Here is a 14,722-nt window from a genome sequence, read left to right as displayed (position 1 = left end):
CAGTGTTCAAAAAGAACATGTTGCAGTTTTCTCAAATCAGTTTGTTTCTGTTTGTATGTAGAAATATTACAGAATTATGGAATGGTTTGGGTTGGAGGGGACCTTAAAGATTATTTAGTTCCAGCACCCCTGCCATAGGCAGGGAGTTACTGTGGGAGATGTTATGATACTGCAAGTCAAATCAGCTGCTTAGTTAGAAAGGAGAAGCTCTACTCCAGAAGTTGGACTTTTCTGCAGCAAAGAGCTTGCTTTTCCAGGAGCCTTGTGCAGGACCACTTTCCCTGATGTTGCAGTTTCTCCACCACATGAAAGAGCTGCTGGCCTGGTTGAGGATATGTCAAAACCAAATCAGAGCAGAATTGCCCAACTACCACCTGCTGATGTGATTCAGCTCTGGGGAATGGGGCTTGGCATTTGGCCTTCAGTGTCATGGTTGACTTTTTTTGGTGTGTGTTGGTTGGTTTTGGTTTGGTTGTTTTGATTTTTTTCCCCAAGTGCTTTTTGGGACAAACCAGAGCTGCTTCCTTCACGCAAGGATGAGGGGGTGGGTGGGAGCAGAGGCAGTGCTTCGATGTGCTCGTGCTCTGTCTCTGCATGGCTTCTCTCTCCTCAGCCATGGTAGGGACTGCTCCTGCTCTTCTGCTCCAGCCCCAGTGACAGGATTGTGGCAGGCTCTCCAGAGGAGAAATACCAACTGTGATGACTTCTAACTAACCTTGTTTTGCCTCTTTGCCTTGTTTATTTTCTTACTGCTCTGACTGTTGTGCATGTTCCTCCTCTTTCTCTCTCTGCTGCATTCTGGCATCTCACAGCTATCACATGATCAGGTAATTCTGGTGCTTTCCTCCTCTTTCTCTTTTTCATTCAAACTTCCTTTCTCTCTTTCTTTCTCCCTCTCTGCTATGGCTTCACTGCAGATTATCAGGGCAGGATGCAGCTTTTCTGATGCTTTCCAACATCTGGCTTCAGGAGGGGACCGTAAGGGTGTGAACATGACATAGTCTGTAGCCATGAGCACCAGGGAAGTCTGATGCTGAAGCCAGGGGATGTTTTGAAGGCAAAATGACCTTCTGTTGCAATGATCTAAGTCAGTGCCTTTTAAAACAGCCCAGTTCTGAGGTCCCAGGGTACACTGTAATTGGGGAGTAATTACACTGTAATTGTAATTCCCAGAGGATGTAATGCTTTCTCTGTGGAAATAATCCCATGCAAAATATCCCCTTCCTTCCTGTGTCTAGCAGAAATGTTTGAGACCAACCTCTATCCCAAAGAAAATCATGGAATCTATTCATTTACAGAAAGTAGCACTCTAATTAATTCTCTGAATTAATGGGGCTGATAACTGGAAAGGTTTGGCTCATCAATTGGGATCTTCCTGAGTTGCATCACTGTGGAACTGGAAATAGTGTGAAAACAAAGAGCAGGGGAGGGAACTGAGGCTGGAGCACTGGATTTGAAGTTCCATCAGTCAGAATCTCAGATTTCTCCTGGTTTTGGCCCTTCCCTCCCCAGTGATTCCCACCCCTTTAGAGGGAAGCACTGGCACTTGTCTGCACTAAAGCCTTCGCTGCCTCCCCCCTCGGCCCCAGCTCCTCCCGTGTTCCCTTCTCCATTGCTCCTGCTCTTGCCATGGGCTTGCATTCCTGAGGGTTTGGTTGCCCCCTCCCTCTGCCCACCACTGCCTCGGGGTGGGGTCAGCCCTGCAGGTGCCCATGAGGTGCTTTGGTGTTCTGGCCTCGTGGCATCTCCCCAGAGCAGGGCCTGGCTGCAGGGCTGGGCTGAGCCCTCCTGTGGGTGCAGGGAGGTCAGGGGGTCTCCTCTCCTCACCTCCCGCTTGCTCGTGGGTGAGGAGAAGTAGGCTTTAGGCAGGACAGGCACAGGAGGGGGACTCTGCAGCTGGCTTGGCTCTGTGCTTGCTCCATCTTACCACCTCAGTGCCGATCAACCCCATTTTTTCCCTCGACCTGTCCCTGTCCCACCTGTCCCTGTTCCATGGCATTGAGCATCTCCCCTCCTGCCCCAGGGTCTGGCCGTGGCCCTAACCCGGTGTATGCTGTCTCTGTGTTGTTGTCCCAGTATTTTTTAGTCTGTTCCCACCCCGTGTCCGTCTGGTCTGCTCTGACGCCAGCCTCCCAGAACAGGACCTTCCTGCTGTCTCTCTGGCCTTTTTGCACGCTGCTGTCCCAAACCTGGTCCATCACAACAGAGTCCAAGGGGGTAGGAGAGGTGCTCTTTTCTATTCAACCAGCTTTTTGGAGACCCCGAGGCTTCTGAGCACAGCACAGAGTGTGTCACGTGGCGTTGGTTGGAGTTGCATCCTGGTTGAATGTGCTGGTGGCTCCTCTGAGAGGATATTTCAAAGCACCCCTGAGAGATGGGGTGACCCTCTCCCTGGCTCAGGGAGCAGTGCACCCCTGTGAGAGGAGCCATCATCTCGTGTGTGTTTTACCACCCTTGGTCTGCCCACAGCCACCATGGGAGGTGGAGAGCACAGAGCAGTGCTTGCTCCTCTTGGCAGGAGGAGAAAAGCCCTTGGACCCTGCACATGTTTGAGGCTGGGCTCTCTGTGCCTCAGAATGACTTGTGTCCCCCCTGGGATAGCTGGGGTCTGTGGGTAAGAGGTCGCTATTGGCCACAGAGTGACTTGATGCTGAAAATCCTGGTGTGGTGGGCAAAGAAAAGACTTGTATCAATGTGTTTTGGTGCTGATTTAGAGTTTAAGGAGAGTCTTAACCTGTGAGATCTTGCAATCACATTGGTCTTCGTGGAATCTGCCTGCAGGGGATACTAAAGCAAAAATATGTTCTTCCAGGTCAGAGTGGCTCAGTTTAGATAATGATGATAGAAGAGACAAAAATGTATTTGTTTTATACTTCAATGTTTTTGCCTCCTTGTGCTTCCTCTGCATTGCTTCTGTCCATGGGTCTGTGCGTTGTGTCGTGTTGCTTTCCCACCCCTTCTTTTCTGTGTAGCCTTCATCTGTACCCTGGTCAAAGCCTGAGTCAGATCACCCACTGTCAAGCACTGGGACTTGGGAAGGGGGTGGAAACCCTACAAAACTGACACCAACTACATTTACCTGGGGAAGAAATTGCAGAACCTCCTTTGTGGATGTTGATTTTTCAGGCTGATGCCATTGACCCAGGCTGTAGATTTGTGGACTCCTCAAATCTTCTGCTCCTGGGGCTGGCTAGGGGGTTAGAAATTGAAAAGGTGTTGTGATCACCTTCTCTTGTGTGGGTGAGCCACTAGATGGTGCCAGCAGATCAGAAACCTCATAAGCCACCCTAAATCCCTGCTGTTTCTTTATCAAATAGTTTTAGGGCATCCCTGGCTCTGGCAGGGAGAATGCTAATGGCTCAGTGGGGTGTGGGCTGACATAAGCCTGGCCTAAACACCATCCCCTTATGGTGGGGTCTTGGGAACACTGCCTTGGCTGAGCCCACCAAGCTGTGTTTTCCCCTATTCCAGCAGCCCACCTTCCCCTCCTGATGAGGGTCTGCCACAGGGCTGCTCTCAGTGTCCCCAAGTGCCACATCCATGTAGCTGTTAAATCCCTCCTAAGATGGGCACTCCACCACTGCCCTGGGCAGCTGTGCCAGGGCTGGAGAGCCCTTTTGGGAAAGGAATATTTCCTATGCCAAATATAAACCTCCCCTGACACAATCTGAGGCCATTTCCTTGCTGTGTCTGTGTTTGAAACTTTAAATTGTCTCTGAGCTCTCTTCTCCCACAAGCCTGACCATGGCACTCAGTGAGGGAAAATTTGTAGGTTTTTTACTTGGCTGGTTCTCTTATTCTGTTCCCTCTAAAATTTTAAACACCTCTGCCTCATTTGCACAACTGGAGAGGGATGTGAGACAGCTGCAGGCCTTGTGGAAATTAATTCATGGATTTGTGAATCCATGGGTCTAATCCCACATGCAATTAGGGTGCTCAAGGTGCTTAAAGATGCCTGAGGTCACTCATCTCTGAACATCCTCCTACCATGTGGGGTTGTGCAAGGGAGCAAAGGGTCTCTTGGACTGCTCTCTCCTATGTCTCCTGTCCCTGAAATCCTGCTCCTGGTCTTGCAGGTGGCGCCTGGGAAGCATCAGGACCTACAACCCAGAGCAGATCATGCTCAGCGCTGCCGTGCGCCGCTCCAGCCAGGATGTCAAGATCATGAAGGAGAAGCTGATCTTCTCAGGTAGGGATGGGGCTGCTGGGTGCCTCCCTCAGCTGTCACCCCACTGAGGGAGGAGCTGCTCTAGATTCAGGGCTAGTTTCCTCTGTGGGTCAGGGGACTGGACTGACTTGGCTGCGCTGTGCTTGTGGGATATGGGCACGGCTCCTGGGGCTTGTTGATTGTGAGCCCTGTGTGAGGCTGGGGGGCTTGTTTTTGTGAATGGGATGGTCCTTAAGGTCCTTTCCAGCCCAAACTGTTCTGTGATTCTGTGGCCCATCCCAGCACTGATAAGCTCAGAAATCCTGCATTTAGCTTCCCAGGTTATCCCATCTCACACTGTCCCACATCTTCACTTGCCATTGTCAAAGGCCATAAAACCCACTAATAATGGCACATGTGACCACAAATATGGTGATGAGGTTGGGGTAGACCTGGAATTCAGTGGCATTAGAGGTTGTAGCATTCCTGATATCCTTGTGCTCCTCCCAGAGTTTATTTCTGTTGGAACACATTGGTAATGTGTCCATCACATGCCACCTCTAAAAAAAGATAAGAAAACTGTGAGCAAAGATGGAAATGTTTAGCTTTAAAAGGTTAAATGTGGTGCATGAAGCTGGAAAGCTCACCTTTGAAGGAATGTGAATATAATCCCCCCACCCTCTGAGCTTTGTTATGGGTTTTCTTTTTTTTTTTTTTGTATTTAGGGTCTGGAGATGCCCAGCAGGGATCAGGGTTTAGTGCTCTGGGCACAGACACAGCAAAAAGGCAACTTTGTTTATTGTGTGAAATGCCAGCCAGAGGTGGTGAAAATCAGGTATAAATCCAGGGAGTCCAGACAAGGAAAACAGCTTGGCACAGCAGAATTAAGCTTCCCTAACATGTCCTAGACATAAAATATCCCAGACATAAAATCCCTTAGGAGAGGGGGGTGCATATTGAAATTTTGTGCCTTTGAAACAACTATTCCTCCTTAGGGTGTATGTTTCACCATTAAAAACATGGGTGCAGGTTTTTCCCAGTGAAACCAGTGACTGGAGGAGCCAGTCCTTTCCAGGCTGGGTAAGGATTAGGTTCATGTATTTGTACCACTCTTCCCACAGGTGACTTGCTCAGCCTGTGACAATGACATCAGGTGTAGGGGGATGGCAGAGGGGATCCAGCTCTACCTCTGGCGGTGCCCAGATTTTGTAGGGCTGAAACATAGAGCCAAGCTCTAAACCAGAGATAGATCTTGTTCAGAACTGGTTGCAAATGAGAGCAGTGTTCCTAATTCCCTGTGCGATCGGAGGGATGCCATGTGCTGGGATCTCACGGCTGCTCAGCACCTCAGTTCCCCATGCAGGGGGGGACGTTCCTGTGATCACCTCCCTGCTTTCTGTGCCCTTCCCAGAGATCAACAACGGCGTGGAGCCCACGGACGAGCTGTCCTTCTGCTCCGAGAACGGCTACGCCAACGAGATGGTGACGCCCACGGACCCGCGGGCTGCCAAGCTGCGGCTCAGCTGAGGGCTCTGAGCCCTGCTCTCCTGCCTCCCAGGGCATGGCAACCTCTGAGGAACTGCTGCTCGGGCAGAAACCCGCTCCCACTCCCCACCACTGCCTGCTCCACCTCCCTGGTTGTGAGGCTGGGGGGCTTGTTTTTGTAAATATGTAGAAAATCTGGAATTTTTTTTTTTGGTCTTTTTTTTTTTTTTCTTGAGTGTAATTTTTCCAGGGTATGAGTGGAAATACCGTGTTCATTAAATCCTCCACCTTATGGCTGAAGTTCTTTGAATCTTGATGTGAGAGCCTGAGTTCCCTTGGGGAGTTTTGGGAGCAACACGTTGGACCTGTGTCCCATTTCTCTCCCTTTCCCTAATCCAGTCCTTCCCCTGGTGCAGCGACTGTGTAGCTGAATGTTGTGATGTTCTTGTGAAGTGCTGATTTTGTTATGGTTTCTTTTGTTTTTCCCCTGTTCCCCTTTCCCTGGGCAATGAAATTGCAGCTCTGATGCAACAGGAGGCTGTTGGGAGAAGAGAAGCTTGCCTAGGAGAGGAATTTTTGCTGCCCTTCCCTGCTGAAGTTGAGAGCCGGGGAAGGACTTGCACTGGCTCAATCACTTGGGCGCCTGCTCCTTGTCCCATCCTCCTTCCCCAAAGCCTGGATGCTCGATGGGGAATGGCCTTCATGGAATGTCCTGCCAGAGTTTTGAAGACAAATCCTGGGCATTGGCTGTAGATTGGTCTCTGCTGGCAGCAGTTCTTCATTTCTATTTTTTTTCCCCCTTTTTTCTCTTCTCCCCAAGCTGGGCTCTGCTGGGAGCCCGGGTGGCTTGTGCTAGGCAATGCCGTGGGCACCACCACCGCTGGGATCTGGCTGAAGTGCCTGCCACTCCACGTGGCATTTGCAGTCACTCCTTGCTTCCCTTCTGGAAGAAGAGGTGGTGGTGCAGTGGGAGCTTCCCCCTCTCTGGGCCCAGGAGTTGCCCATGGGTGAAGAAGTTGTAAATAGTCTGGAAGGCAAAGCAGCCCCGGGATTTAATTTATTCCTGCAAGGAGACCTTTGCTCCTTGCTGTAAAAGCAGGATCTTTAAAAGCTGCACATTTGTGTCCTCCAAAGGAGTGATGGTCTTGCAGCAGATGCTGATGGGCTCTGAAGGAAGAAGCTCCCATCAGCAGGTTTCCAATGCGAAAGGCTTTAACCCAAGATCTTAGACCAGAGGTTAAAAGTTAAAAAAAAAAAAAAAAGGTAAAAAATAGAGGAGAAGGCAGTCTTGGGGATGCTGATATACATCATATTACACACTTAAAGCCATGAGAGAAACAGCCCTGAGCAGTTTCTTCTTGTTTTGGAACTGCTCTCTCCTTTTAAGCTGAAATCCAGTGGCATTTTGAAACCCTGAAGTTTGGGCTTAGTGTCTTAAGAATTGGGGGCAAAAGTGGCCAACTTAACTATGTCATTGCTAATGACAATGTGAATTTTAATGCTTTAAAAAGCACCACCTCAAATCAAGACTTTATTCTTTTGCATCTTCCCTGGGTTTTTGTGAGTGTAAGTGGAATAAGCCCCTTCTCTTACCTTCCCCAAACACTGTCCTTCTCCATGGTACTCTCAAGTCCATGAAATACAGCGTGTCTTGTTCTGGAGAACTGCAAGGTTTTGGTGGATTTGAAGGTATTCTGAGAACTAAGTTGCTTCTCCCTTTGATGTGGTGCTGTATTGAACCATTCCTGGTGGATTGTCATTGCCAAGTGAGAGATGTTGTTAAACCTCAGCATCTGTTGGTGATCACCACCTGCATGTTCTGTTTCTATCCTTGGAGATCACTTTATTGAAAGGTTAAGTGCTTAAAAGCTTGGAAGTGATAAAAGCAAACCAACAAAGAGTTGTTTTCACAATGAATTTTTTTCTTTTTTTTTTTTTTTAAACAAGACCCAAATTTCATGCATAATGCACTGACTGTTATTGTCCTAAATATTTGCTACCTTTTTTTTGTTTTTTTGGAAAAAAAGCAGAGGATGATACTTTTTTGATGAAGCTAGAGCTAGATCAAAATAAACTCTGCAATGCTCTGTGAAATAAACTGTCAGTATTCCCCTGCCAGTCTGTTGTTGTTTTGTGTTATGGCACTACAGAGGCTCCCACTGCCTGAGCCAGAGGCTTTTCCCATTATTCTGTCATGCCCAGCACCTGGCAGCTCGTTTTAACCCCAAAGCTTGAAAATCCCCTGGGAGCAGTTGGAATCAAGAGCAAATCACACAAAAGCCAGGCTGGGAGAGAATATGAGACGTTCCAGAGACTTAATTTTCCAGAATGCATTTTTAATTTAACGCAGAAACCCTCTCTTCACCTCAGACCCCATATCGTTTAACTTGGGGGTTTTCTCAAAAATACTTCCCTGCCTAATCTGCAAAAAACACCTCCAAATTATTTCGGGGGCTTTGGGATGGGTTAAGTTGGTCACGTGGCAGGAAATCCCTCATCTCTTGGCTTCACTGAGAGGCTCAACCTGAATAAATCATGACAAATAAATAAAATATTAATAAATAATGACAAATAAATAAAATATATAAATAGAATATAATAAAAATATAATATATATAAATTATAATAATATAATAAAAATATAGTATAGTGTATAGTATAATGATATAATATAGTATAATATATAAAATATAGTGTATATAATTGTATAATATATATAATATAGTCTATATAATTATATTAACATAACAGTATAACATAACATAATATAACATAACATATAACATAACATAATATATGTAAAAATATAATCTAAGAAATAAATTTTATTTATTAAAGCCCCAGTGGCTGCTCTGCAGCGCCGCGCTGTGTCCGCCAGGCGGCGCCCGCGGGGCTCTGCGGGTCCCGGTCCCGGTCCCGGTCCCGATCCCGATCCCGATCCCGATCCCGATCCCGGTCCCGGTCCCGATCCCGGTCCCGGTCCCGGTCCCGATCCCGATCCCGGTCCCGGTCCCGATCCCGGTCCCGATCTCGATCCCGATCCCGATCCCGGTCCCGGTCCCGATCCCGATCCCGATCCCGGTCCCGGTCCCGATCCCGATCCCGGTCCCGGTCCCGATCCCGGTCCCGATCCCGATCCCGATCCCGATCCCGATCCCGCTCCCGGTCCCGGTCCCGGTCCCGGAGGCTCGGGACCCGCACCCCACCCAGCAGCCAGCGGCAGGACTGGACCCGACCCCTCTGCCCCAATCCCGGAGCGACGCTCCCGCGGCGCAGAACGGGAATTGTGTCTTTTTCAGTGCCAAACCTTCAACTTCCAGCCTCTCTTCCCATGGCAAAGCTACAAAAATCCAAATCCACTGCTGGTGCGCGCCGCCCCCGTGTGAACCACAAACGCTGCGCTGGGTATTTCCCTTCTCAGCTACAGGTAGCCAAGCATTCCCGGGATGGCGGAGTCTCAAGCTAAACCAAATCGTTTCCAGCAAAAAACCAGACGAGGAAAATGTGCCAGCACGGAAAGCTGTTGCTGACCTTCCCCCTGACAAGTGATAACTTGAAAAATTTCCAGCTACCTCTTACAGAGACAAATGAGGACAAAACGTTGGCAAATATAACCCTTATATTTGCAAACCTCTATTCACCCCGCAATTAAATGACAATTTTCTTTCCTTTCCAGCCATGCACCAGCACTTGGGATGCTCGCAGAGTCTGGCACACTCCTGGCACACAAAAATGTGCCAGGACATGCACACAGATGCTCCATTTCCCTTTTGCCTTGCTGCCTTCCATGGGCACACCACACCCCGGGGCTGTGCACCTTCCTTCTCAGCTCTGTGCACCTCACTTTTTTTCACTGTCGGATCCCAGTTTCCAACCTTAAAATGTCCAGCAGCTGCTCTCAATAAATTAAAATAATTAAAAAAAAAAATTGTAGAACAGAAAGCCAGCTTTGGCAGATGTGTGGATGTACCAGTAGTACTTGATCTGCCAGCTCCAAACCGCCCTTGCAAGGAGCAAAAAGCTGAAATATACTGAAGACTGGATATTTAAGCGACTGAAACTCGCCCCAGATGTTTAGGGTTCGCATTTTATCCAGGAGGCAGCTGCAGGCAAGGTGTCTTCAGCAGGTGATTCATTTAGCTCATCAGCTCTCTAAAAACCAGCCTGTAATGGGTGGTTTTTTTTTTTAATTTAGTAGCTGAGTCTCAGACAGCCTAAACAAAGCATATTGTAAAAGAGATGTGCCAAAACTTTATTGCTACGAAGATCAGGAAATTTCGAATTTGTCTGCCCTGAAGAAAATAGCAAGAAAAAAAATAGTAATAATAAAAAAGGCAGAATAAAAGAAGCCCAAGTAACAAAATCCCAGACCTAGAAAAATCAGATCCTAGTTCCTGTTCAGATAATATTTTTATAGGCAGTATTATTCTCTTTCTAGCAAAGTATTTTAAGTCAGAGAACACCGACAGCATAGGCAACATGACTTATGTAGCTTTTATTTGTTTTCTTGTTTGCTTTCATGGCACCAGGGTGAGTTGCCCCTTGCATGATGGTCATTTCAGTGGCCTTAAAAAACAAACAAAAACCCAAACAAACAAACCCCCCCAAGAAAAAAAAAAACCAACAACTCCCTAAAACCAAGGCTGCAAATTGACAGTAGCCTGAACAAAAGGCAGGAACCCATTGTTCTGCTGCCAAGTATCAAATTATATTTTTGTTACCATGCATGCCTGCATTCCTAAATCTCAAATTCTGCAGAGAATTTCAAGCAAAGAAATGAAAAAAAAAATCTCTATTTGCTTGGTGTATACACAGATAGATAGACAGACAGACAGATATCAGAACGAGGGCGGGGGGGAATTGTCTTTCTTGCACTTGTGTACAGCGTGACTACTAAGAGACACAGATTTTTAAAGAAATACCTTCATATTCCCAGATGATCAAAAGAATGTTATATGATATCATCTAGTGCAGTCAATACCCAGATCTGAATGTACAGTACTACTGATTAATGGCATCAATTAATCACTGGTTTTACATCAGCTAAGCTAAAAATACTCCACACAACAGCAAACCAGACCAACGAAAAGCAAAAAAAAAAGCCAAAAAACCAAACAAATAAACAACCAAAACCAAAAAACCAAACACCAACAAAAAAACCAAACACCAAGAAAAAAACCTCACAAACAAAAAATCCAAAGGAAACCAGGAAAACCACAAAACGCCACATTTTTTGCGCAGGTTTCGGAAGGGCAGGCGGCTTTTGGCTCATTCTTGACGCTTTTTTGGGTGAATTTAAGGCAGAAAGGAGAGCGCCGTGCCCTTGCTGCCCCCTGGCGGCTGCCGGCCGCACCCGCACCCTCCACACCAGCACGCCTCATTAATTAAAATGTAATTAAAGTGTCATTTAAATGTCATTAAAGTGTAATTAAAATGTAATTAACCACAGGCTATAGGAAAGAAGCCTGTGGTGGCCGTGGAGCCCATGCAGCGACCCTGAACTTTGCCCTGCAGTGATGCTGTTCATCGTGCTCCATGGTTGCTGGTCAAAAAACCAGCCGAATTTTAAACTAATTTAAATTTAAGCTAAGTTTAAAAGTGACTTCTGTACGTGTTAATACTGTATTTATTTATGAAAGTTGATTTATGTTGCTGTGCTCAGGACAGGAGGGACAGGGTGTCAGAGTGGATCCAGCTGAGGGATGGAGGGATGCTGAAGGGATTGGAGCATCTCCCTGCTGAGGAAAGGCCGAGGGAACTGGGGCTGTCCAGCTGCTTCTGCAGCCATTCAAGCAAACAATACAAATTTCAATGCACAGGAACCTCTTGCTTTATTTATAGCTTCACAAATCATGCAGGAGCTTTTATTTTTGATAAACACGGATGCTGATGCTTACCAAGTATCCTGTATTTGGATTGTTTTGCTAAAAATAACTTCAGAGAAAGCAGATCCAGCACTGGTAGTGATTATTCAGACAAACCCCTGGCTTGGCTATAGCAGAGGATCCCTTCTGAACCTGCAAATTTCTCCCAGAACTCTGTTTTATTAACTGCACCCACAGTGCTGCTCAATCAGGTGTTAACACATTAATAATTAACTTTCATTTTCCCAACCTTTCTGTCTTAAAAAAGAGAATGGGCTTGACTTTGGTTTTCTTTGATGTATAAGTATTTACAGTACAAAGTTAAGAACCCAGAGCATCTGCTGCAACACTTGTCCTCTTATTTTTCCATTAAAAAAGCCCCAAACAAGCAAAACCCCACAAAACTTTCAGTACTGTCTTAATGTCCTGTTCTGGCTCTTGATACTCACATCCAAAATATTACACATGTTGTTACACACACAGGTAAATAGCTGTAAAGAGTAATAAATGGAAATAAATTAATGGTTAATATGACTTTTATGGAAACATAGTGATCTCTAATGGCAGAACGGCTTATTGAGAGATAATCTTTTACTAGAATAGAGACCTGGGAAAAAAAAAAAAAAAAACAAAAACACACACACACACACAGGCTTTTCTTCAGGTTTGAAATGTGTAAAAACCTTTTCAGCCCAGACTACAGTTGGCAAATTTTACCAGCAACTGAGTAATGTAATTTCAGGGCAGACAAAACCCTTTGCCAAATCTGAATTATTCACCATCAGTTAGAGCCAAGAAGAGAAAGAGCTAGAATGTCAAAAGGATTTATCTTATTTCTTCTGAAATGGAAACAGTGACCGAAGTCATAAACAAAAGCCCTGACACAGACACATGCAAACAGCTCTCGTTCCATTCACAAAGCAGCAGGCAGCACTCCAGGAGCTAAAGCAGGGCAGCTGGGAGCTTTGAGTGTCCTCCTCGCTTTTGGGACACCTCATTTTTCCATGCACAGCATCCTGACTGTCTTTGGGCAGCCCTGAGGTGCAGCTTGTCTGCTTGTACTATTAAACTGTGTTGTATTTTAACCTCACTAGTGAAGGGACTGAGTCAATTGTGGGACATATTCAAGGGCAGTGGGGGGAAGAGGTAAAACACCCAAATTGTTTGCATTTCCATACCCCAGCTTTTAAAAAGATAGTTTGGCTTTAAAAATAATATTAATCAAAAGTCAAATACTTTAAAAACTTCAACTCTTTACTCCCTTATGTTCAAAATACGTTTCAACATGATGTTCTAATGTATGTGCAGCCAAACACCCACATGCAGCTGTATTTCTTGTAGAATCTTGCAAAATTGAATAGAGATCTTTGAAATTTGTCCATTTTCAAGCCATGATTTTGAGCATTTTTATATGACTGGAATCATCAGAGAGCCAAGGTGGACTAAGGAATAGTGTAAGCAAAACAGATGTTTAGATGACATAAATTAGACTGATTTACTGTTTGCTATTCATAAAAATGGAAACAACAGCATTGTAAATCTTGGTTTCTGGTGTGTTTTTAACCTCAGGAGATAAATGCTGTACAAAATAAACTCTTGAGCTCCTAACTCTTCTTGAGTTGATCACTGATGAGGTGTAGAAGGGTTAAATGCTCAAGAACATGGATTTCTCCTGGGCCAACAGCAGGAGAAAGTGCCAGGGGTATTCTTCACAGCCCAGAGGGTGAAACTGGGAGTCTCTTGCTTGGCAAGACCAGTGCCAGACCACTCAGGACAGGGCTCAGGACTTGGCAGGTGTTTCTAAGACACACAGGAGCTGTAGCTGAGCCCTTCCCAACATCCCAATCCCCAGCTGGGCCTGTTGAACATGAGAGATTTTGGGATTTGTGGGCGGTCAGGTCAAATCCATCTCTTGAAGAATTATTACTGTGATGAGTTTGTGATGCTTGTTCTTTTCCTTCAGGTTAAACCCTTAAGTGACAACAGGAGCACAGGATGGTATCAGTTAATAGAGGGGGAGTTTTACCCCAGGATTTTCTTTTTTGGACTCCTAACAGCTCATTTTCAGAAGGGAGAGCAACGACCCAGCAGTGATGCCTTGTTCTCAACACCTCCAGCATATATTAGACAGGAAAATCAGCTTGCAACACACAGAAATATTTCCTGACCCAGATTCAGGCATTTCATGAACTTTGAGCCTCTTGCTGGCTGCAGAAATAAAATGCTGTGCTGAAAGTAAGAAACACTGAGAGCTGTCAGAAGCAAAGGTCTTTGCCCTCCCTCACTGCGTTCGGTTAAGGAAATTTACATGGGATTTCACAACAAAAATTAATGCATTTTTCGGTCCCGAGAGCCTCTCCACTTGATTTGTTCCATTGTTTCTGCTGAGCAGGGGCTGCAAAACGTTACACGAGGAGAGTCTGCTGAGTGCTCTAGCAGAAAGACACCTGAGCAGAGGAGTGGCATCCTCCCAAGTGCCACGTCCTGCTGTGTCCGAATCTGAGGTATTGATGATTCTGAGATTGTAGGAAGTCTCTGTCTCTCTGCCCCGCTGCCAAAGCAGAAGCCATAATTGGTCTGTGCTGGTTTCAGGGTTGTTTATTCTGTTTATCTCTAACATGTTCTGCTGCCCTGCCCAGCTCTGTCCTGCAGGGCAGCGTGTGGGGCTCTGCCCTCAGTGGGATGTTACAAACATTAAATACCAGAAACTCCCTGGGCTGGATTTACAATAATGTGCCAATATCTGTTACCTACGTTGAACAGTGTGTCCCCAGCCTAAACCAACAGAAAATGCCAACACTGCAGTGAAACATGGAGGGCATGAAGAAGGAGAAAAAGGACAAGACACACCCAATTTCCTCCGTCTTGTCCCCTTTGGACCCCTCATCTAGAATTCTAAAATTTTACTTTTGCACCCGTGCCACACTTAATTATTACTCATATCAAACACTCAGAGCTTGTAATTCATCCTGTAAGATTGAAAACTCTTTTCCATGGACAGAGATCCCAGACAGTGTCTCTGGGGGCTCTGTCCAGGGGGTTCCTGACCCCTGCCAGGGTCCCAGGCCTTCCAGGGCAGCCAGAGGGAAGCTCTGGATTCCCACACTGCTGCAGGAGCTGCTCCAGGCACCTCAGCCTGCTCACCCGTGCAGGGCCTGCACACCCAGGGCACTCAGGTACCAAAGACCAAGAGGTGTTTGAAAGACGAGTTGGAGGGGTTAATTAA

The 14,722-nt window shown here is 46.3% G+C and overlaps 1 protein-coding gene and 1 long non-coding RNA gene across 14 annotated transcripts in view; one reads left to right on the top strand and one right to left on the bottom strand.

The window, feature by feature from the left end:
• The window catches only part of GDPD5 (glycerophosphodiester phosphodiesterase domain containing 5), a 107,711-nt gene extending 99,961 nt beyond the window's left edge, over positions 1-7,750 (top strand). For 12 of the 13 annotated variants that reach the window (XM_085590656.1, XM_077781198.2, XM_085590684.1 and 9 more), the window contains 2 exons: positions 4,077-4,189; positions 5,559-7,750. In XM_085590656.1, coding sequence (XP_085446782.1) covers positions 4,077-4,189; positions 5,559-5,814 — 369 coding nt within the window. In that variant the 3' untranslated portion in view covers positions 5,815-7,750. Of the gene's footprint in view, positions 1-812; positions 828-4,076; positions 4,190-5,558 lie in introns of all 13 variants that reach the window. The other variant, XM_021550212.3, reaches the window with a different exon arrangement.
• On the bottom strand, positions 7,578-14,127 carry LOC146768616 (uncharacterized). Its single transcript, XR_014958246.1, has 2 exons — positions 8,940-14,127; positions 7,578-8,156 (listed from the first exon to the last, which is right to left on the bottom strand). It is a non-coding gene; the product is annotated as an uncharacterized LOC146768616 (long non-coding RNA).
• Positions 14,128-14,722: the final 595 nt, after the last annotated feature.

The sequence above is a fragment of the Lonchura striata genome, chromosome 1 (assembly GCF_050655825.1).
Source record: "Lonchura striata isolate lonStrDom1 chromosome 1, ASM5065582v1, whole genome shotgun sequence".
In the NCBI taxonomy this organism is placed as follows: Eukaryota; Metazoa; Chordata; class Aves; order Passeriformes; family Estrildidae; genus Lonchura; species Lonchura striata.
This window is presented reverse-complemented; position numbering and strand designations above follow the sequence as displayed.